This window comes from Opisthocomus hoazin, chromosome 6, assembly GCF_030867145.1.
Source record: "Opisthocomus hoazin isolate bOpiHoa1 chromosome 6, bOpiHoa1.hap1, whole genome shotgun sequence".
Taxonomy (NCBI): Eukaryota; Metazoa; Chordata; class Aves; order Opisthocomiformes; family Opisthocomidae; genus Opisthocomus; species Opisthocomus hoazin.
The window spans coordinates 69,023,346-69,045,769 of NC_134419.1; the positions used below are offsets into that span (position 1 = coordinate 69,023,346).

The window sequence follows — 22,424 nt, forward strand, 5'->3', positions numbered from 1 at the left end:
TCAGAGCTTAAATTATAAAGGTGGAGTGGTGTTCTCCTTCCAGCAGACTTTCCAGAGTTTTCTGACCAAGAAAGTAATTTCACTAAAACCCAAAGAAAATTCTTCTTGTGGAGCTGAAGAGAAGGAAACCGGTCATTTAGTATTGGCCAGATGCAGCCTAGAGTATAGGAAGAAGTTCTGTGTCTCTTTTTTAACCAATGCAGCAGTCTTTATTGACAGAAGTGTGGGGTTTATTCAGCAAGCAAAAGTGAACGTAAACCCTGTATTTTTAATGGGATCAGCAAAACAGCATAACAGAAAATATTGTTACCATAATTAATTGTTCTGATAATTAATGTATGTTGTTGAGATTGCTGAACTTTGCCTTTACTTCTACCAGCGTTTGAAATACGGCTTTGCAGTTCCCTTGAATTCAGGAGGCTGAATTCTGTCCTCACAGACAAACATGTAATCTCACTGAAGTGCTGTCAAATGGTGCATTTTTGTTTGAAGACTAGGTACACCCCTAACAGCTTATCTACTTCATCTACATAACAATTGTTTATTTTAAAGTCTTTTTTATTTGCTCTTCCAGTACAGCAGCAATTGTTTTGGATGAGTTTAGAGAAGGCAGCCACGTGTGTTTTGAATAAACGGTACATCGAAGGGAAGGGATGTTCACACTTCTGCATAACAGAATATAATTGGTTTTGTGCTAGGATAATTAAGAAATGGTTCTCTTCGATGTGTTCAAGAGTCCTGAATTAAAAATTTAAAGTTTGCTAACTGTTAGAAAAATTTATTGAGAAACAGCTTTAATGGATGAAATACCAGCATGCTGTTGCAAATATGGTCTCACATTTAATGCTGCGCTAATGCAGAGTAGTCATATGTCTAGGATACTTGGGGATCTTCCTATCCTTGGCCATTTTAATTCTGAATTCAACACAGTAATGGAGACAGCTTGGAAGAAAACCGGCACATTTTGGAACAAAAAAATACTAAAAATTTATCTTTCAAAGACTTTAACAGGTAGATGTAATTACATGTAAAGGCAAATGTGTCATAGGGGAGGGAATGCAAATATCTTAGAAGACATGCAAGATTTATAGAAAATGCAAGAAAGCAAATTGTGCATTGCTGTGAATTAGTCTTTTTTTTAGTTTTTCAGCATTGCAAATATTTGTGAGTGTAAATACTTCCTAAATAAATAGATGCAGCTAAGATGATAACTTTATCAGTTCAGATTTTTTGATTTATTTCTTACTTTGAAAGGTGCTGGGCAGCACTTTAAAATCCTTTATTTGGTCATGCGAAAATTGAGCTCTAGGTCATTGGTCTGTTCTAATAGACATGTTTTGTGTTCAGCCTTTTCATCACTCTTGTAAGCAGGCTCACTCAAATAATCCAGCCACCTAGATACTTTACCTCCGACACTGTGTGTTGCTCGCTGTTCTTGGACGCTAAAAGCATAATAAGGATTACAGGGGCAGCAGATGGGCTGAACTGATTTATAGCAATATAGCCTTGCCAGTGTTTGCCGTCTCACTGTGAGTATTGCAGTAGTTGATGCGTATCTTCAACTCCTGTCTTACAGAGCTGTGCAAAAATGTGCCAGGTTTATGGCTTTCTTCATGTAAACTGTACGGCAGCGCTCCTGCCTGTCCTCGTTTTGGTAAAGAAAGACCGTTTCTGGCTTTCCTAGTTGTGCAGAGAGACTGCTGGTGTAGCCCATCTGTACAATTAATGTTAAATGAATTAACGAAGAGGACAACTACTGTTTACATTTTACATCACTGACCTTATAATCGGGAATGTTTTGCACGGGATAGAGCTCCCTTTGGCTGACGCGGGCTAATTCCCTGGGCGCTCGGTGGGGAATGAGAGCTTCCTTCAGCTGCTTTGAATCATGTTGCGGCCGAGACCCCCCACGAGCAGGCGGGGGCTGCGTTCTGTAACCTGAGGATGAGCTGGGGTGGGAGGTGTGTGTGTGCGAGTGGCGAACGGCCCCCACAAAATGCCTTCGCCGAGTGCCATCTTCGCTTCGTGTTTGCAGTTTCCAGTAGTTTAGTAAATCTGTAGCGGGCTTATTTGCAAAATTATGTTATCAAGTACATAAATATTATGATTGTAGAACAGAAAGAGGGAAAGTAATTTTCAAAGCCGTGCACACCAGTCCCATGTGCCTCTTACATGCTGTATTTCATAACAGAACAGAAATCCTCAAATGTGGGTGTCGATCTAAAAGATGCTTTATACACAGCTCTTCTCCCAGCCTCCCATCTGCGTATCTGCATTTCCCACTGACCCATGAACATGCCCTTCTTTCTTTGCCTTGATTAGATGGTAAAATATTCTGTTTCTGCTGTGGGAGGATAAAGCGTGCAACCTGAAACACCCTGAAATCTGGAAATTCATAACAGACAGCTGGATTTTGAAGCTGTGGCCATTCCCAAACCTGTCAGTGCATGGGAGCGACCCTTCTCACTAATTCTGTCCCTCCGTGAGTGGCTTGGAGGCTGCGGCTTCTCCTTACGACATTCACTTTTCTGCAGGTAAGGCAGCTCCCTGCAGCTCCCCAGTTTTCCCCACTGCTTAGAGACAGTGCTCCAAAGCTGGTCAAAACATGAGGAGGCTGAGGGAGCTGCAGGGCTTGCGGCAGCGCCAAGCAGGATGGTTTCACTGGAGAGATGGGGCCCGTGCCCGTGTCCAGCAGGTAGCCGCCAGAGCTGGGAAGCGGCTGCAGCTGTCGGGATGTGCACGCTGCTGCGTAGGCTTGCAGAACGGTGGAATTAGATTGCTGGGAACAGGAATCATCTGTGGCTTCTGAGCCTGAAAACATCGTATGCTGGCTGCTGGCTTTTCTTTTGATTTTAAGACCACCAGGCAGTTGTTCTTTGTGTGCTCTATAAAACTTTTAAAAAGAGTTTTACAGCTTATTTAGCATAGAAAAGGTATAACCAGCTATAAAATGAACCAACTGTCAGGACTGCAGCATGTCCCACACAGCACATCGTCAGCCAGGACACTCCAGATGCTGGTGGCACAATACATCCCGAGGACAGGGTTGTGCCATGTCCCCCCACAATGATGACAGTGAGTGCAGCAGCGTGGGATGCTCTGCTCGCTGAGCCCCTCGTGCCCCTCGGGGCTCCTTGGCAGCTTTTACTGGTCCTCAGGATGTCAGCGGCTGGGTTTTCTGAGAGCCTCCCTGTTGTTTTGACTGTCCTTGCGCCCTGACTCTCATCCATAATCAAATTTATAGTGATCTGTGCTGTAAATGCAAGACAGAGAGTCAGCGATGGAAACCCCATGGGAAAACAAAGGGCACCTCAGCTCTGCGGCGTGCTGGTGTCAGCTTGTGCTGGCAGGGAGACTCGTCATTACATAGTGATGCACTTACCCAAACAGCGTTTTGTATTTTGGGAGACAGATGTGCCTTGCAGTTGCTAGTGGAAGTTAAACGCTAAATATGAAACCCATTCATTTTCTCTTAGTCATACTTTGGATTTAAGCAGATGTTTTCCTGATTTGTGGTTTTCAGATGTAGCATGCTGACAAGACATTTGTCATTAACTACAACTTCATCCATGCAGTTTAGCAAATTGGCCAATTATTAACAGTGAGGGTTGCGTGGCAGTTGATGCAAAGCTCCTGCTGCTTTGAAAGGCCTAAGTTGAAACTCAGTACATTTTTACAATAGAAATTAATTGAGCTTTGGACTACATCCCTGTTATTCCAGTGCGCTCTGTTCTCATTTTCAGAACGAACAGCCATTTGTAATGTGCTGAGTAGCTGTGCCGTCCGTGAGCAGAGGCTGCTGGTGGTGGTAAAAGTGATGGTTAACATTTTTCTGGTAGGGGCATGAAAGTGGCTGATGGCATCTGAGGGCAGGCAGCATGATGTGCGGAGGGAGCATGGTCACGGGCCGATGTATGTACATGTGGACCAGGCTGGCTCTGCCACAGATGATGCAGCGTTGGCAGTGAAAGCAGGGTGGGTGCAGCTGCCTGGAAGCTGGTGCTGCCGAATACCTTCCATTGTAACATTTCTCTTGCTTGTAACTTTGCTAGACTTTACCCATTCTGATTTATTTTTTCCTAGTTTACGTTTGCAGGGTTTGGTGGAGTGGAGGGAGGAAAGGTTGGTGGTGGTGCTGTGAGCTGGTGAGATGTCCCAAAGGTGCTTTCCGAAGCCAGGAACCACCATGTGCCTGAAAATATAATCTATTTTCCCAGCTCTGGAAATCGAGTAGGAAATTTAGGCATCATTTGTTCATCCCATGTATGAGACTTGAAGGAGAACACTCAATACACCTCTGATTTCTAGAAAGTATAAAGACCTTGATTTTTACCAGCTGGCACTACAGAAATTTTGCCTTACATTCCAGCTGAACTAGGAAAACTCTTGAGGATGGTTTGTTCGTAGTTGCTCCAGCTTATGGCAAATTGCTTGTTTTTTTCCTCCTCTATATTTGCATCTGTGCAACAAGGAAACTGTACACTTTGTTACAGAACAGGCTGCCATGCAGCTTAATTAAATGAGAACTGTAAACAATTGAATACATATGGTGGATTTCATCTTGCTTTATGCAGCCAGATGTGCTAGGTGTGAAGTACCTGCAGGGCTGGCTTTACAGTCCTATTTGATGTCCTTTTCTTCATATCCCCCTGCTTGGTGGGAGAAGGCAGTAATGGTAGCGTCACAAAATCAGTTGGGAGCAGCAACGTCTCAGCAGGGAGGCAGGAGGCTGCATAAAATGCAGAGAAAACGTAGATTTGGAGCGTGTGTTGCCGCTGTTCCTGGTCTGCGGTAGAGGTGTGAGTCCTAGGCATTCTTAAACTGAACTGAAGGCCTGATCCAGAGGGATGCAGTGGGGAGTTGGGAGAGACATCTTTGGCCTAATTGTCTCCCTAGTACCTTATTGATTGAAAGGGATGCGGCAGCGGATGGTGAAGGGAAGACGACAGGTGATGGCTACATGGTCAATCGCCACCTTGCTTTCCCTGTGTTTTGATAAGCTAAATCTCCCGCAGCAGCCACGTATCCCACGCCAGGCTTTAGCGGGAGGCAAGCGCAGGTGGACGTCGCGGGGGCAGTTCGGTGGCTAACCCAGATCCCGATCCTTTGCAGTGCTGCCAAGCTCCTGGAGAAGAATCCATTCTCGGTCGGCACCCCGAGCCCCCTGCTCCCCTCGCCGGCCAGCCTGCAGCTGGCGCAGCTCCAGGCGCAGCTCACGCTCCACAGGCTGAAGTTGGCTCAGACCGCCGTCACCAACAACCCGGCCGCCGCCACCGTCCTCAACCAGGTGCTCTCCAAAGTGGCCATGTCCCAGCCGCTCTTCAACCAGCTGAGGCACCCCACCGTCATCAACGCCCCGCAGGGCCACGCCGCGGGGCCGCCGCAAGGGCCCGGCATCGCCGGCGCCAGGTTCCCCTCCGGCGGCATCGCCTTTCCCGCCCAGAGCCCGGCCTTAGCCGCGCCGGGGGCCGGCCTGGGGCCCGTCCAGGCCCAGACCCCCAATGCCATCGTCATGAGCCCCTTTGGAGGCGTCATGGCTCCTGCCTCTGGCCAGCAACCCGTGGTGGTCGGTCTCAACAAGGCGGGTGCCTCCACCTCTGCTGCCGCCGCCACCGTAGGGGGCTTTTACGAGTACAGCAAGCAGAACGCTGCCGCCGCCCCTCAGGGCTACGCCTCGGAGGGGGAGCAGCCCAGCCAGCACAGCTTCCTCGCCGGCGGGGCCCATGCCGCGTCCTCCTCGGTGGCGGGGCCGCGCTACGAGGGCCCCTTCGGCGCTCCCGGCCAGCTGCAGCACGAGGCGGCAGCCGCCTTCCCCAAGGAGGGGTACGGGGCGGCGCGGGGGCCCTTCCCCAGCGACCCGCACGCCGGCTCCCATCCGAAAGGAGATCCCGGTCCTGTCCTGCATGGCAGCGGTACAAGCAACCAGTGGGAAAATATCCCTAATTTCCCCGGCCAACACAAGCCTGACCTCGTGCCCGGCGACAGCCTGTGGCCGCCAGCGAGCCAGCAGCAGTATGAAATCAGAAACGAGCTCTACAACCCCGAAGAGCCGACACCTGACACAAAGTTCGGCGCGGCCGCCCCCCCCGCCTTCGGCCGCCTCAACCACAGCCAGCAGAGCTTCGGCAGCCCTCGCATGAGGCAGAAGGAGGAGCGGGGCGGCGGCGCGCCCGACCTGCCCGCCCGCTCCCTGCCGCCCCTCCAGCCGGGCGACCTCCGCGCCGCGGCCCCCCTCCACTTCCCCCACGTCTGCGCCCTGTGCGACAAGAAGGTCTTCGATCTGAAGGTGAGTGGCTTCAAGGCGACGGCTCGGGCCCTCGAACGGGTTGCCTGCTGGTCGAGCCGGCAGCCAGCTCCCTTGCCACCCCTTGCCACCAGCGCCCGCCGAGGTGCCCCCAGAGAAGGGGAAACAAAGGGCCGGAGTCTGGCTGCGGGTGTCGTACATCTGTTCCGCGGCGATCGCTGGGGTTTCAAGATGCGGTTTTGTTCCGCGTCTCGCTGTGAAAGGCGGCGAGGTTACGGCAGGGACGTGAGAAACACGAGGTCCGGGCCGGGGTTGCTGGCTCCTCTGGTGGGCCCAAGGCGAGGGGAGGAGGAGCGCGAGGCCGATGCCCCGCTTCTCAAGCCAGTGCTGTAACCACGCCTCTGCGGTTTCATCTGCCTTCTCTTTTTCCCCTGACAGCCTTGCAGAAGCAGCTTGCTTAAACAAAACAGCTTATTTTTGATAAAATTATTTTAATAATTCCTCTGATGGGATCTCTTCCTCCTTCTAGTACCTCTAAGGAAAATTTAGGACTCGGGGTCCCCTGCAACTTTGGCCTGGAAGCAAGAAGCTGCTTAGCACGTGTGGTGCAGACCATGCTCCTGCTTCTCTGTTCATATTGCCAAGGGAGCTCCAAATTCAACCTCACCCTGGAGAAGCAGCTTCCCAGTTGCCCAGAGAGCCTCTGCTAGGTCACGTTATATAGGTCAGGTCTGGGGAAGGCCACTTACATGGCCCTCTGAGCCCCACAGCCATTCATGGGCTCTGGCTGGGGTGGTTGTGGCGTTCTGGTGAGCTCCACTCAACAAGTCCTCACGGCCTTTTCCATCGCATCGCAGGACTGGCACCTAACCACAAAGGCATGTATTTTCACGCTGATGGTGGCCTGACAAAAATGTTACAACAGCGTTTATATAGTAAGGAAGATGACCAACAAATTAAATAGTGCCTGACACTTACACACCCCGGGGCTTTGGGATATTCGAGTATATTTGCCCTTCCATGTTTCCCTTTTGCTCTTTGAGCAGGTGCTTGCAAAAGGGTTTGCTGTGGTCACTGCAGCTACAGGGCTGGTCTGAAGCAGCCCCCACCTAGAGCATGCTGGGCATTTCTTTTTTCCGTTAAGCATTTTAAAAGGGTGGGGGAAATGTCATTTTGGTGAGTTTTGGTTGATCTGTTTGTTGGCATTTAATACACTGCCTTGTTTGGATCATAGAAGTGTAAGTAACTAAACGTATTTTGACAAATTTTGCAGATCTGTGAAAATGAGTAAGCATAGTCCTGGCAGCCCTGTGTGCTGAGCTCCTTCTTTATGGACATTGCAGGAGCGGAGGGTGCTCAGTGCCTTGCAGGATGAGCTCTTCAGCTAAAGTAACTGAATTAATAGAAATACACTGGATTTAAAAACTAATACAAAGAAGCTCTCCTTTTGTAAAGTTACTGAGAATTTAACCTACAAATAACAAATCAGTAAATGCATTGGATGACGGTGTGCTTGGCTCCAGCATCGCACAGTTTGATCTTCAGCATCTCAGCATTGTTTTCAGAATAAGGAAAACTGAATGGAGAAGCAATCTCTTGTAAATTTGTCTCAGGATTTTTCCTATGCTCATCATCTCTTTGTTTCAACGTAGGACTGGGATCAGCACATTAAGGGAAGTCTTCACATCCAAAAATGTATGGCTTTTTCAGATAAGTAAGTATTATTTTAGAGACACTCTTCCAAATGAATTTCTAACAAAGCATCTCTTACTTCAGTGGCTTTGGACCGGGAATATACTGTATAATAACTATGCTTTAATATTTATGGCACATTATGCATGCTCCTAAAGTTCTTTTCTTTCTTTTCCAGCACTGGTATCCGGTGTATGTTAAGCTCAGCAGATGGAACATTGCATTTATCACCAAATAATGCAGCAGTTTTCAATCCATCTAGTATCGAAGGTGACTGGTTGTATGTGCAATAGTTAAAAACCCTTTTTTTTTAGTTGAAAGGGAAGTCAGTCTGTGGGGAAAAGTGGATGTTTTAAATGAAATGTGGTACAGGTTTCCAAGTAAAACTTTTTAGAGGTTGTGCACAGAAAGCCAAAAGGCAATACTGTGTCCTTCAACGTATTAATTTATTTTTCTTTCAGACAATTACTTGTTTTCACAGGACAATGAAACAGTGCATAATTTCATGTAGAGACTATGAAATTCATTATTATGTAAATAGGGCATTTCTTACTGTGCACAATAATGCAATTAATATCAATCAAGATTTTCATGAAATGTGTGTAATCCGTTATTTAGATTATCCACCAAATGCCGGCTCATCTTTTATCACTACATCAGCAAGATCCTTTGGCCAGCCAGGTCCTACGTTTTCTTCTCCTTCATCAGGGGTGAGTACCTAAGCAAGTTGATCTTGGTGTTGAGATTCTTGTAGAAGCTACTTCTGCTTACTGGAATTAAAACAGTGAAGGCTTCCTTTTCGACAGTAATCTGAACATTCAGTCTGTTATTTCAACTTCCCTGCAGCTCTTTTATGCTTTTGATTTTGGCCAAATGAGAACTTGATTGTAGTTTGTTTGGGGTTTTTTTTTTTTTCAGTGCTAAAAGTTGTTCGCTTGTTAGAGGGATTTTGGGGGGGGTAAACAGTTTTGTGTGTATCCCAGTGACTTCTCCCCCCGTTTCCTGAGTCTTTTTGACCCAAGGAGGTCAGCTTCAGCTTGGAATGAAGATTTGGATTAGCGTTTACTTACTCAGAGTATCGATCCCAGCAAGCAGCCTGCCATCTTTCCAGTTATTTATTTGTAGCAATCGCTCTCTGCCTCTCCCATGCTGGAGTCCTTCTCCGACATACCAATGGTGGCAAAGACAGCGGCTGCAGCCTCGCTACCCGTTACTCATCTGGGGGGCCCAGATCAATTCATTATACTGGACTAGCTTATTCTTAGTTTATTTTAGTGTACTATTTTTATCATCTACTGCCACTGGTAACCTTTCAGCAAGTTTGCTTTGGTGTACAGCCTTCCATGGTTTAGCTTTATTAGCCCCCCCCTGCATTAAGCACAGGCCCCCAGTTATATTGCTGTAATGTGCACTTTATTTCCTAGCCCAATAATCAAAAAATGCCAGAAAAAAAAGGATAACATTAAAAAGTGGTTCTTGCACTGACAAAGCAGAAAGATTTTAAAAGGGAAAAAAAACAAGGAAAAAAAAAAAGGCACATAAAAGCAAATCATAGACATAATGGAAATACAAAGTTGTTAGGGTTATAATGAAGCTCAGTGTATATCGGAAAGCTATGATTAAAGCTGGAGACGTCAAGGACTCATGTCTGGGCGTTCATGGAATAGCAGCAGAAATCCAGGGGTTCAAGTTTGCACCTTGTTAGCTTTTGTGTATATAGCCTGATGTGGTCTCAGACGCTGTGGAAAGCCAGGCTGAATCATGTCCCTGTGCCACCCCAGCTCGCATCAGGCTTTGCTTAAAGAAACATCACCCAGATTTTTTTTCATCCAAGCAATGTTCTGCTGAGTAGTTTTGCTGTGCAAGAGGGTATTTGAAAGGGTTTTGGCTTCTGCCTGTCAAAGATACTGTGTGTGCAGGGGAGCAAAGAGCAGAGCTGCTCATGACGGCTGCCTCCAAGGTCAGAGGTGGAGTAGCAGCGGGTGCGGAGGAATGTTCCTTTTCATCATGTCTGTCAACTTCGCAACAAATGAAATTACTGCTAATACCAGTATCGTTTCTCCTTAGAATCTGTCGCTATTTATCATTTAAGCTGCCTGCAGAAGTCCTCCTTCTCAATGACCTGCGGTACTATAAAAGAAACAATAACTTCGATTTTCCTGGACGCTGTAAATCCTCTTTTTCTTCAGAAGCTCATCGGGCAGACAGGGAGCTATATTAGAGGTGTTAAGATTGAGTTTGCCAGCTGTCATTCACCCCGCAACCCAGGTGGCTTATAATTTATTACACCTTTGCGCGGTAGTATTCACTTTCAGCTAAGCTGCTGCCATTTAACTGAGCAGTGGGAGATTATACTTGACCCTGCATGTAATCATAAACAAAGTGTTCAGATTTCTGGAAGAGCTTGCTCTGTGCTGTCCATCTGCAAATAACTCTGTCCCTCTTCAAAAGGGAAACACAGTGCTACAATTCTTCACTTGGGCATGGAGAGCCATTAGCGCTGGAGGGATGGGACTGTCAGCTTCTTATTATCTCTAGAAAAAGTTCATGCAAACCTCAAGAAAGGGATAAAGAATTTGAAAAGCAAAAAGCAAAAAAAAATTTTAAAAAGCTGTAATAAAAAATAACCAAATTGCATAGGTGAAATAATATGGCACACCATATGAGGTGCATTTCACTGCTGTGCATTAAATTATTTTTGTAGCAGTTGTGCAACTGCGTTGGTAAGCTGCTGTGGACATCAGTTGCAAAGAAAGTTAACTTAGCGTCTTAGTGGAAACTACATTCACACAACAGCTCCTCCAACTTCCTGACTGTGGATATGGAAGGTGTATATTCCTTGTCTGGCTGTGATTTATGGCTCTGTTTAACGAATGGATCCAATTTAACTTCAATCAGCTGACAAGATTATTGCTTGGTACAGCCCATCCACTTCTGGTATGAGTAAGTGACCACTTCTTAATCACGAATTACAGCAGATTTATGGCGTAGCATTTTAATTCAAGCCATTGCCAATCATGGGGAGGTGGTAACATCTTACAGTCATTTGATTTAATGTATTGCTGAGCGCGTGTCTGAACACGGGCTCTGGAGCCTACATAGGGATCAGCGAAGTCCTTCTAGTCCCACAGACTCTTAACATACCAACTCTTAACAGACCTGACAAAACAAACAGAAGGTGCCAGGTGACCTGGGGTGGTCCTACACTGGGACTGCATTTGCTGTCAGGAAAGTTTCCTTCTCCTCTGCTAGCTGTAGCTGTATTCTTCTGTTGTGCGTGAAGTGCTGCCTTGCCAGATGCATACAGACATCACTTCCTTTTCTATTCAAGTGGAGTTGAGTTGCTTCATCTTCTTCAGGATCAGGTCTTTGTTAGTTTTCTACTAAAGAAAATATCTTAATTCTGGATTTTGTCACTTCTTTGACTTACCTTATGCACCTAGGCAGGCTCTGTAAGATGCAATCTAAATAGCAGACCACTGTATAATACAGGGTCTTGCTGCAGCAAAAGTACACAAATGGTTAAGTGGTGAAGCCTGGAGGGAAGGGAATGGGATGAAGGTGTAAATAAGATAACATTAGCTCTGTAACTTGTGAACTTGCTGACAAGCCAAACATTTGTGATGGCTCTGGTGAACTTGATCCCATAAGATTGCATGATTTGCATCTTCCCTTGAACGGCACAATTTTAGCTGAAGGTAGAGTTACTTCTTCAGTAAAATCTTAACAGCAGGGGTCGTAAACAGGAAAGTAGTCTGGGAAGACTTAATCCTGTGTGAGCAAAGTTTTGCATGTCATTAGTGGGGGTAAATTATATTCTTCTCTGAGTATAGCCTGCTGCCTCTTTGCACAAGGAGTGTAGACCCTGCTTTCCACATGAGGGAGACGGGCAGCTCTGTGGGAACTGCCCCAGCACTCCAAAATAGAATTCCACTCTTGGGAAGCGATTACCACACCGGCGGCCATGAGCCTGTGCCAGCCTAGTTTGGAACCTTAGCCTCTCTGCGTGTCCAGTGGTCACTGTGTCCCCAGAGGAAAAGTCCCGCCTACTGTGTGTTGTTGCAATGAGGAGGGAGCGTAGTAGTAGATGTTCCAACCTGAGGTACAGCTGTGTGTCCTCTCACAAGTTAAATGGGGTCACTTTTACTCCTGGCCCAGTCTGTTCCACCAGGGCAAAAGGAGGGTTTAAATTCAGCTCCTGCTATCCTGAACACCTCTGTAGTCACCTAAACTGATTTCTAATATCCATAAATTCAGCAGGGACTGCAGCGAGCACCTGTTTCAATTTCCAGGCACCACCAGCACCACATAAATGGGCGTTTATGGAATACTTGAAAACACTCATTTTTTTGTTCATTGCTTGCAAATTTTCTGCTAATTGCTTTGTACTCAGCAACAGCGCATGGTGCCTTTGTGTGCAGGGAAGGCACAGAGTCCCCAGTGGGACAGACAGATGCAGACAGGCTGGGGACTTGGTGGAGGGGTCATGCTGCCCTACCAGATGGGTGCCGGCCCTACCAGGAGCTCCTCAGGAGGGGCTGAGACCTCGCCATGGCAGAGGCACCCTCTGTCCCCAGACTGAGCGGCCTCCAAACTCTCGCTGGTGCTGGGTACAAGCTGGTGGCCTGAGCCTGTGGCAGCCCAGCCTGCTGCTGTGACATGCCAGGGACATGAGGCCCTGGAGTCCATGAAGTTTAAGGTGGCAAGTTAGCTTTTGCAGCAATATTGTTAAACCTGTTTGAAGGAAAGCATCTCTGCTAGAAATCCCCTCTGGACTTTGAGATGTCCAGGGATGGAGACTGCATTGCAAGCTGTGCTGCGGTTAAACATTTCCCTTCTCATTTGTATTCTAAACCAGGATGCTAAAATACAAGGCTTTAAAGAAGGATAGTTGTCTTTAATGACAGGTATGCAGAACAGAACATTTCATTTTTTGCAGAAATATAAGGTCTTATCTAGTGGCTGGAATGTCTAAGATAAAACCATAATTCTGAGTTGTTTTTTTCCCCAGTTTCCCCAGAGGAAATCTACACTGGGTCGAGTTGTTCACATCTGCAACCTCCCTGAGGGAAGCTGTACAGAGAATGATGTCATTAACCTGGGCCTTCCATTTGGGAAGGTCACCAACTACATCCTCATGAAATCCACTAACCAGGTACTGTGCGTTTGGGGTCACTGGTATTGACATCTGTTGACAAAAAGCATATTGACGTAAAGACAGTGTCTTTGGGGAAAATCTCTTTTTCTATATAATAGAAACTTAAATATATGAAGCCTGCTCTTAAAGTAAAAAAAAATTAGTGTTCGCAGAATGAAACGATGGCATAAACATGACCACTGCCTCATAGTCCTTGATAAAAAAGAACAGAAATATTAATGAAGAAGTGTTGTAAAAAAAAAAAGGCAGTTTAAGTCTACTTTAAGTAGCTTAAGTCTACCAGTGGTTGTAGGCTGGGGAGACTAGAAGATGATCTCTCCCACACCCGCAGCCGACAGGACAGCTGGATGTAGAATCCACGCCAGTGGCCAGTGTTAGAGACTGTCATGTTTCACAATGCAGTCGTTACGCTGCTGTGAGTATATTCCTTGACCAGTTAAACTGCAGTCACATCAAATGCAATTTTCCTGTAAATAAAAGTGCTAGTTAACATTGTTCAGGTTTTTTAGACTCTTTTTTGTCTTTGTTCTGCCTGCTCATGCTCTGATGAGAGCATCAATTCTTGCAATTCTGCAAGACACAGCTGACAATCTCAGGAGCAGCACGTGCTGCAGCACCGCAGTTCTGCATCCCGTCAGCAGCTGACCGTGGTGTAGGAGCACCAGTGAGGAAGCCAGGGAAAGGTGATGTTTTCATATGTCGAGAAAGATTAGATTCCAGTCATTTAGTTTTTAACTAAACTGGCTTCAAAAGTTGCATGCCAACTTTAATAGCTGGGTTGACACCGTTATTTGCAGTTAAAAGGAGGCTGAGTGTTACTATTTCAACTCCAGGGCTGGAAAGCTACCCAGTCCTGTACTGTCAAGACACTTTGCATGAGAAGAATCCAAACAAAAATTATTCTGCTGCCTTGTCTCTCTTACATTTTGTATTTTTAATTATATAGTAAATTTTAAAGCTCTCTCCATTTGTGCTAGGCCTTTCTGGAAATGGCTTACAGTGAAGCAGCACAAGCCATGGTGCAGTACTACAAAGAAAAACCTGCTATGATAAATGATGAGAAGTTACTTATTAGGATGTCTAAAAGATACAAGGAATTGCAGCTGAAGGTAAGATAGTCATCATTCCTGATCAGATTTCCTGAGTTTCCGTGGCACGTCCTGGAGAATACATCTAAAAATATTTGCTGATTACTGATTTCTAATTAATGCTTTAATATTATGGAAAAATAAAAGAAGAAAGATAAATTAATGAATGTATGTTAATGGTCTTTTATACTTAGCTGCTTGCTCTTGTTCTAAATCTTAACTCTTGGGAGAGATCCCATTTTCTCTGGTCCTCTCATACCATTATTTCAAAAATCCCTTCTGAGCTTCCTTCTGAGCAGGCTCCCCACATTGCTTGGTCTAACAAAGGGTTAAAACACAGCCATGTGTAAGATAGAGTGTGTCAGAAAAAATAAGATGGTCTTCTCTTTTTGGTCAGGCATTAAGCCTGAAGCAGTGCTTTTCAAAGCTTGCGTGCTTGAGCCATAATATAGTCTCTATACCAAGCAGTGAAGGCAGGGCTAAATACCACACTGATTTCTTTTTTTCTTGTGAACGACCTAATTTAAAAAGCAAGAGGTTTTTTTAGTTTTTGCATAGGATCAGAACAGAGCAATAGTCTTTGGACTTTCTGTAGAGTGCATGACACTTCTGATGTGGACACCTGAATGATGTCCAAAAATCAGTGCTCTTGTGAGCGTATTTATGGAAACTTACGTACTGCCATGCTAAGAGTGTATTTTTTTTTTCATGGAGACTTGGACTGGAACTGTCAATGCAGAGCTGAAAAGCTTCATATTATATTATCTAACACAGTGCAAAGTTATTTTATAAAATAGCTCTGTAGTATTCCACATTAAGAGGTTAAGGGGCCTTTTATGAGCCTTGAGGAAAAACAACTCAGATGGTTTGTTATGACCTTTGGGAAAGTCTCTTTCTCTCCTGTACATATATAGTAGTTTAAGGAGACTTAAAAGAGTTGCCAAAAGTCCATAAACCGGGGCAGTCTCTCTTAGTGTGGTACGGTGAGGTGTTCGTATGTAAGGTGGCAGTCACTGTGCATCTTGATGTAGAGGCAGAACAGGAATTACCCAGAAGAGTGCTGGAATTTGTCTAGATTTCAGGAAGATTTTCAGCTTTTCCAGTGGCAGTTTTTTAGATCATGGAATTATGTTTCTCTGCACGAGCAAAAGCCCTTTCTCTTTGTTAAAAACAAACAACCAAAAATGCAGCATGGAAGGGGGAATATGCATGAGCTATTTACCACTACAAACTGCTCTGAGTTCCTGCGTGATTATGTTGCTCAGCTGTGCATGCTCCAAGTGTTTGATGAATTGCTTGCACTCCAGCCTGGAGTAGTGCATCTTTTGTACATGATCTCGCATCTCAAGCAATCAGCACTTCCTGTACACATCTTCCTTTGAGCACTTACCTTTTCTGAAGCTCTTGGGCCTCAGCGTAGTCTTTTAGAGCTATACTCCAGAATGAGCTAAACTGTGAGCTGAAGAGAAGGCAGTTCATTCCTGGAGGGTGAGAGAGAGGCTGCTATACATATTTAGTTCAGATATTAGAAAAAATGTCTGGTTTGTTTCCTCTGACATCCAATTCCTAGAAGATACTCTGTAATGTATGTCTAACAGGGAAGGACAAGCTAGTTTTCAAAGCCTGTTACAGCAGCCAAGCATGAGGAGACAGTGCTACAACGTAATGGAGCAAATTTTCCATTTGTGTCATTTTACTGCTTTGATCCTGTTATTGAGATACCAGCTGCAGTAAAGACTGTAACCACAACACTGAAACCAAATGTTTCTCACTCGTAGTATATTTGAATGATGCGCGGATGCTGTTTCTTGAAAAACAAACCACCTGTGTTAGCCTGGAGAGGAGTGCAGCATGCTAAACAGGGTCTTTGTCTTATTTAGAAACCAGGTAAGAATGTGGCTGCTATCATCCAGGACATCCACTCGCAGAGGGAGAGGGACCTACTACGTGAAGTGGACAGGTAAAGCTTCTCCATAGTTTGCAACTGGGACCTGGATAAATCTGTAAACCTGCAGGTAGAAAAAGCATTATCTGTGTCATCCCTCTCATTTGCTTTTTTAATTTGGATTTTGGTTTGAATCACTGTAAAAATACAAGTGGGTACAATAGTAGGTACAGGGCCTATACAATGAGATCAGATTGAAACTGTGCATGTAATGAAAATAAATGAACTCTTTCCTGCTGCTGATGATGACTCAGAAAATACACCTGTCATGAAGAACACACAACTGAAGCCGTTCCCCTCTCCTCCCCCTTGAGTGAAAAGTGCAGAGGCTGGGAGTGCTGCAAGACCTAGCAGGAAGGAGCCGGTTCAAATTAAAAAGTATTTGAGTGTACTTCTGATCTACCAGACTTCTGGACCTTCCAGCAAAAATGGAGAGGAATCATAGTCCTAAAACATCTCTCTTAAACAGGTGACCTTTGTCACTTTTGCCTCAGAGATGCCATAGATGAACGAGTATTAAGGGTACGGACATTAGGGTCATTGTGAAGGTATTAACATATTGTAAGCTTTTAATGCTAAACCCCCATGAGATGCTTTTAGGAATGAATGAATGTATTCTTGACAGATCTGGGGGGATTTAGTTAAACTCTGTGGGTATGACATTGCCTTTTCTCCTGTTCACTGTGTTTGCAGCTGTGCAGTGCATGTCTGTGAAAGGCCTGGGTCTCAGGTTCGCAGGCACAGGGCAGTCCCCATGTGTTTCCAGTGTACAAGAAGCTGGTAGACCACGGTAGGTCAGACAGTTACAGCTGCCTTTTCCCTCTGCAGCAGGTACAGCACGGAGAGGCCCCGCTCTCGGAGCCCCATAAGCCGCTCCCTGTCGCCCCGATCCCGCACTCCCAGCTTCACTTCCTGCAGTTCACCCCACAGCCCAATGGGGACCGGCAGGACCGACTGGGGAAACGGGAGAGAGTCGTGGGATCAGTCCCCGTATTCTCGATGGGAAGAGGAAAGAGACAGCAGAGAATGGCGAGAGAATGGGGATGAGAAGAGGGACAGGACTGACACGTGGGTGCACGAGAGGAAACATTATTCCCGACAGCTGGACAAGTTTGATTTGGATGAACGGATTGAAGGAGGCAGAGGACACAGAGAAAAATACTTAAGGAGTGGTTCCCCTGGCTCCCTTCACCCTTTATCTGGCTACAAGAGCAGGGAAGATGACTATTACCGAAAAACCTCTAAGTCAAAATCTGACAAGTTTCAGAGGCAGCTGCAGGATTTACCTGGGAGATCTAAGAGAAAGGAGGAGGCAAAGTTAAGGGAACGCAGGCATTCTTACAGCGAGGACGCTGCCAGGGAGGACGTGGCTGAACAGAAGCATAGCAAAGCATCTGAAGGCTCCAGGCAAAAACAAAGTGATAGGAATAAGATGAAGAAAGCTGAAAAAGACCAAGAGGAAGATGCTGCTGCTGAAGGCAGTGATGTGAAGGAAACCAAATCTCCTGAGAATGAGGTAAATAGGGATCTCAAACTGTACGTAAGAAGAAGGTAAATGCTGAAGTAATCTGTTTTCTGAACTATCTTAGATTGGCTGTTGTGGGTGTGGTGCTGGTGACATGCAATGTTTTGCCACGATAAAATCAGGGAATATGGTCCTAGAATAAATCCAGAGAGATCATCTGTCTATGTCTTTGCCCAGATCATGCAGATCTGTTTACACCATTGCAGTGCTGGGTACGTGGACATTGTCTTTCTGTGTCGAGCACAGAACCTCTGGGTGAGGTGAGGTGAAGGGGACAGACAGCTCACAGCAAAACCAAGTGGCAATCTGCTGTTTGCATGCAGGTTGTGCGTGCAGGGGCAACTGGGCTTCTGCTCTCTTTCCTAAGTCTGTGCAGAATACCCCGTAGCTGCTCTCTCTTCATCCATCACCTCCTTCCACTGCCTGTGATGTGAGTTGAGTTACCTGGGCATTAAGTGGTATTTTACAGGGATGCACAATGTTTGTAGGACAACACAGAGAACTGGTTGTTATAGTGCTAAAATGGGGAATGGACTTTTAATGAGGAACATTCTCTTTTTGGTCAACTCAGCAGAGCAGTCGGTTTCTGTTAATCACATGTCCCTACCCTCAGCTGTGGCAGGGATAATTCACACCAGTCCCTGCAATGTACTGGCAGGAATCTCTTCCCGTGGCAGAACCGCTGAATCAGCTCATCTGTAAAATTATGGGATCTCTGGAGAAATACTCCCAGTTGGTAAGGTGGCAGCGTTTGTGGGATTGGTTCTCCACTGGGAAAAAGTGAAGAGGGAACAGATCAAGATGCCTCATTTGCTCTGTCCCAGTACAGCCCTTGCTCATGTCCCCACCCTATGGGGATCTTGTTACTGGCCCCTGGCCACCTTGCCTCCCCCTGTGTTGCCCCCCCTCCCCCGGTGATACTCTAGTGCCATCCACCCCTGGGGAGGCTGGTGCAGGAGGCTGCAGAGCTGTTTTGTTGACCAGGGGTCCATCTCTAGCTCGTGACTTTGTGCTGCCGGGGTCATCTTCAGTTGTTTTTAACTGACCTTGCATTCATTCTTCTCATGTGGGGGCAAGGTTGGTGGAAGTCTCTAGGTCTTGTAACTCAGCTAGTCTCTGTAACAGGCAGCAGCACTACCCCATGCCATAGATACGTGTGTCTGTACCACCTTTTGTCATCTTTCTCCTTTGGCTGGTATTTCACTGTGATGGATGGTTCCTTGGGAGGAGATGTGAGAGCGAAATGTCAAGCAGCATCCTAAATCACCAGTGTCGCACACTCCTCTGCGTTTTTGTCAAGTTATTTTAAAGTTGTTTTGTTAAAGGCACACCTCTCCAGGGACTACTGCTAGTAATTTGTTTTAAAAGGAAGAAATAGGTTTGAGTGTCTTGAACTCACACTTTTGCTTCAACCCTCTTTAACCCAGTGCCAAGGTGGTTCTGTGGTTTTGTTCTTCCAAAGTATGAACTGTGAAAGCAGTTGCATTCTCAACTGAACCTGCATCAATAAACAAAACAGTTGAGGCCTTTTACAGAGTTTTAACACTGCTGCTCTCCTTACCATGTCTGAGCCAACATAACAGATGTGGGTAGATACCAGAGGAGTGGAGGCTGAAAATTCACATTCTTCCCCACCTGTCTTCTAGCCAATTCTGTGGTGTAAATTACATCACTAATTTTGTTTCAATTTCTTTTTTGTAATTCTTATTTGTGCAGCTTTGCTAATGGAATCCAATTCTTGGGTCTTTTCCCACAGCCCAGTTGACTTGCATAAACTTTAGAAATAAAGAATGTAACCTTGTGGTGACTTTGCGTCCCTATACCCAGAATAGAAACATAATAGAGCACCGCTGTGTGTTGCCATACGTGTATATGTTGTATTTATTTTAGCTTGGAAAAGAGGAGCAAGTTCCAGAGGAGAACTCACCTTCTGCTAATAAACAAGGAAAAGAATCTGGAGAGATTTTGGAAAACACAAGAAAAGAGAAGGTTGGTGACATGTTGTGGGTGCAGCTTCCGCGACAAAATGAGTGAAAACCCAGGTTTGGTAGCACATTCTCCCAGCTGAAATATTAAACCCCCACGAAAAGGCACGTAAAGGGGTTGTCGAAAGGGGTTGTCTAAATTAACTTGCCTTCTCTTGACCTCTGCATTAAGGGATAGCTTTTCCTGAAGTCTCCAGAACTCTTTTTTTAGTTGCTCTTTGCCCATGTACATTGCTTCACATGCACAGCCCTTGGCACTGGCAACTGTAAGTAACGTATGCCCAAGTGCACTGTGTAGCTTTGTGAACTGTGCCCAAAAATAGGAGATGCGGTCAGTTAGTGGAGAGGGAGGGGACTAATGATGAAAACTTTTCAGAACATTGGCCTTAGATGGACTGTAGATAGTAGCCTCTTCTGATTGTTTCTGGTTATGATTAAATAATGTCTTTACAGCACCCCCCACTGCAGCATCGCAGTCAGGGAGAGCAATGTCCTTGGAATTCCTCCAGCTTCATATCTGTAGGGTCATGGGTTGATGGTCAGATATGGAAGCTATTGATATCTGTTGCTGTAGAAAACTGATCTCCTGGCAAGAGCAGTGTCAACTCCCAGAGTTTTCATGCTGTTTTAGGATTCTAGGAGGGGAAGTGTGGGAACGGCCAGACAGGAGGAGAATACAGATTATTAATAGATTATGTGTACACGATGAGTCTGGGAGTTGAAATCTAAGCTGCAATTGTGTCTTAAAAGTGACATACGCATTATTTTGAAGTCCAGTTTTAGTGTCTGAGTCCTATAACTGCACGTATGGGGTATTTCAGATTATGTACCTTGGACTATAAGAGCAAAACTGATTTTAATTAAGGTCTAGGCCAATCTAGACCAACACAGTGCTTGGCAGATGGTCTTGCTGGTGGTAGGATATGAGTACAGAAGGTAGCCATGTTTTCTCAGTCACTGTAGGAATTTAAAGGACCTGGTCCAGCAAAGTGAAACCCACAGTGGCTAGACTGGGGTTCAGTATGTTCTCGTTGTGCTGCCTATTTCTGGCCACCCTGGGATGAAGGTGGAGGAAGGGGAGAGGTTCATTTCCTTGGGGATCACATCATGGAGTCAGTTGCGTAATAAAGTGGAATAGGTTGTGCCTTGTTCTACTGCTTGCAGAAAAGTAAGAAGCAGGAAACTGGAGAGACTGTAATCCCCAAGGCAGTTACAGGATCTCCACAAAGTGAAGTTTATGTGGTAATTAAAAAGAGATTGCTATTCCTTTGCATAAGGTTTAAAATCACAACACCAAGGCATATTGTTCTTTGAAACTAAAATACAAGAGGGGTTAGGCGTGGCCAGATCAAAGTTCTTCCCAGTTACTGATGTTGAAAGCCCGCTTTTTAACAGTGATAAAATATAATCACTGATTTCTCATATGTTTTACATCTTTGTGACAGGACCGAGACTGGGAGAGTGGAAGTGAGATAGAAGGTGAGAACTGGTATCCTGCTAACATGGAGGAACTAGTGACAGTAGATGAAGTGGGAGAAGATGACTTAATTATGGAGCCTGATATAACTGAGCTTGAAGAAATAGTGCCAGTTGATCAAAAAACTAAAACTGCTTCAGAAATATGTCCCTGTATGTCAGCCGTGTTAGAACTGAAAAACGATCACAGCCACTTAACCAGGAATGACGACAAGTTTGCCCATAAAGCTTTAGAAACAAACTTCAGTTCAGCAAAGGGCAGTGTGGCTTCTAGCGGCTGTCAGGATGATGAGGAGGATGATGATAATGATGATGCTGTAACTGAAACATCAAGCCTAAATCTGGACCCTGAGCAGAAGCCTGAGGAATTGCAAGAAGACCAATCTGCTAAGGAGTCTGATCCCCAGCAGAAGGAAGGAAAAATTGATAAGAGCTCTGACACTCATTTAGAGCCCGAAGATCACCATATACCTTCTGTTCATCTGAAAGAAGAGACTCTCCAGCTCCCTGATACATTTATAGATGATTATAAGCAGATGGGATCACAAGGAGCTGAGAGCAGAGAAGTTATGGAAATGCTTGTTAAAAATGCTAGTGAAGAAACAAGACACGGAAGCCAAGAGTGTCCAGAGGCCAAGGGTAACTACTGTTTTTTTTTCTTTTCAGCCCACAGAGAGCCTTGCATGTTTTCTGTGACAGTAGACTGAAATTTATTGCTAACAAGAATAAATGTTGCTAATAGTGTCAAGACTTGTCCTTGGAGCGGCTCAGTCAAAGAACCCCAGTGCCTTTCGCCAAGCTAAACCATTAGAGCCTCTTAGCTGAATAGTGTAAAGGAAATATGATAAGCAGCTTGCAAGCTTTCTGAAAGGCGTCAGCTGCTATAATTGTCATGTCAAGGTTCACATGAGTTTAGCTGAACTCTTTCAGTGCCCTGCTAAATTTATTTTGAATTGTCAATGAAATGAGTGACAGTCTCTTGAAGGTCAACAGAAAAGTATCTGTAATGTCTGGCTGGCTCCTGGACTAGGTGGGTATTCTTACACACTGTACTGAAGCATCAGTAACGTGGAAATCATCCACAGATTGTTACTTCGCAGTCCCCCTTCACGCAAATACATGCCTTTTGTCAGGACATGCCTGATCATCTCCAGTTATCTACTGCATGCTGCCTTTAATATAACTGATAGGACATGCTGTGAGGTAATGCCAATAAATGTAATCTTAGCTGTCTATTAATATTTTAGCTGTCAGGAAAAAGATCTTCAGTGTCTGAAAGTGAGTTCGGTTCCTCATCATGCTTTCAAATGA

The 22,424-nt window shown here is 45.4% G+C and overlaps 1 protein-coding gene across 2 annotated transcripts in view; it reads left to right on the top strand.

The window, feature by feature from the left end:
* The window catches only part of RBM20 (RNA binding motif protein 20), a 109,570-nt gene that overhangs the window by 76,423 nt on the left and 10,723 nt on the right, over positions 1-22,424 (top strand). The window contains exons 2-11 of one of the 2 annotated variants that reach the window (XM_075423723.1): positions 5,113-6,286; positions 7,897-7,958; positions 8,115-8,206; positions 8,555-8,646; positions 12,948-13,091; positions 14,072-14,203; positions 16,063-16,142; positions 16,956-17,643; positions 19,543-19,641; positions 21,083-21,752. In XM_075423723.1, coding sequence (XP_075279838.1) covers positions 5,113-6,286; positions 7,897-7,958; positions 8,115-8,206; positions 8,555-8,646; positions 12,948-13,091; positions 14,072-14,203; positions 16,063-16,142; positions 16,956-17,643; positions 19,543-19,641; positions 21,083-21,752 — 3,233 coding nt within the window. The remainder of the gene's footprint in view (positions 1-5,112; positions 6,287-7,896; positions 7,959-8,114; positions 8,207-8,554; positions 8,647-12,947; positions 13,092-14,071; positions 14,204-16,062; positions 16,143-16,955; positions 17,644-19,542; positions 19,642-21,082; positions 21,753-22,424) is intronic. The other variant, XM_075423724.1, reaches the window with a different exon arrangement.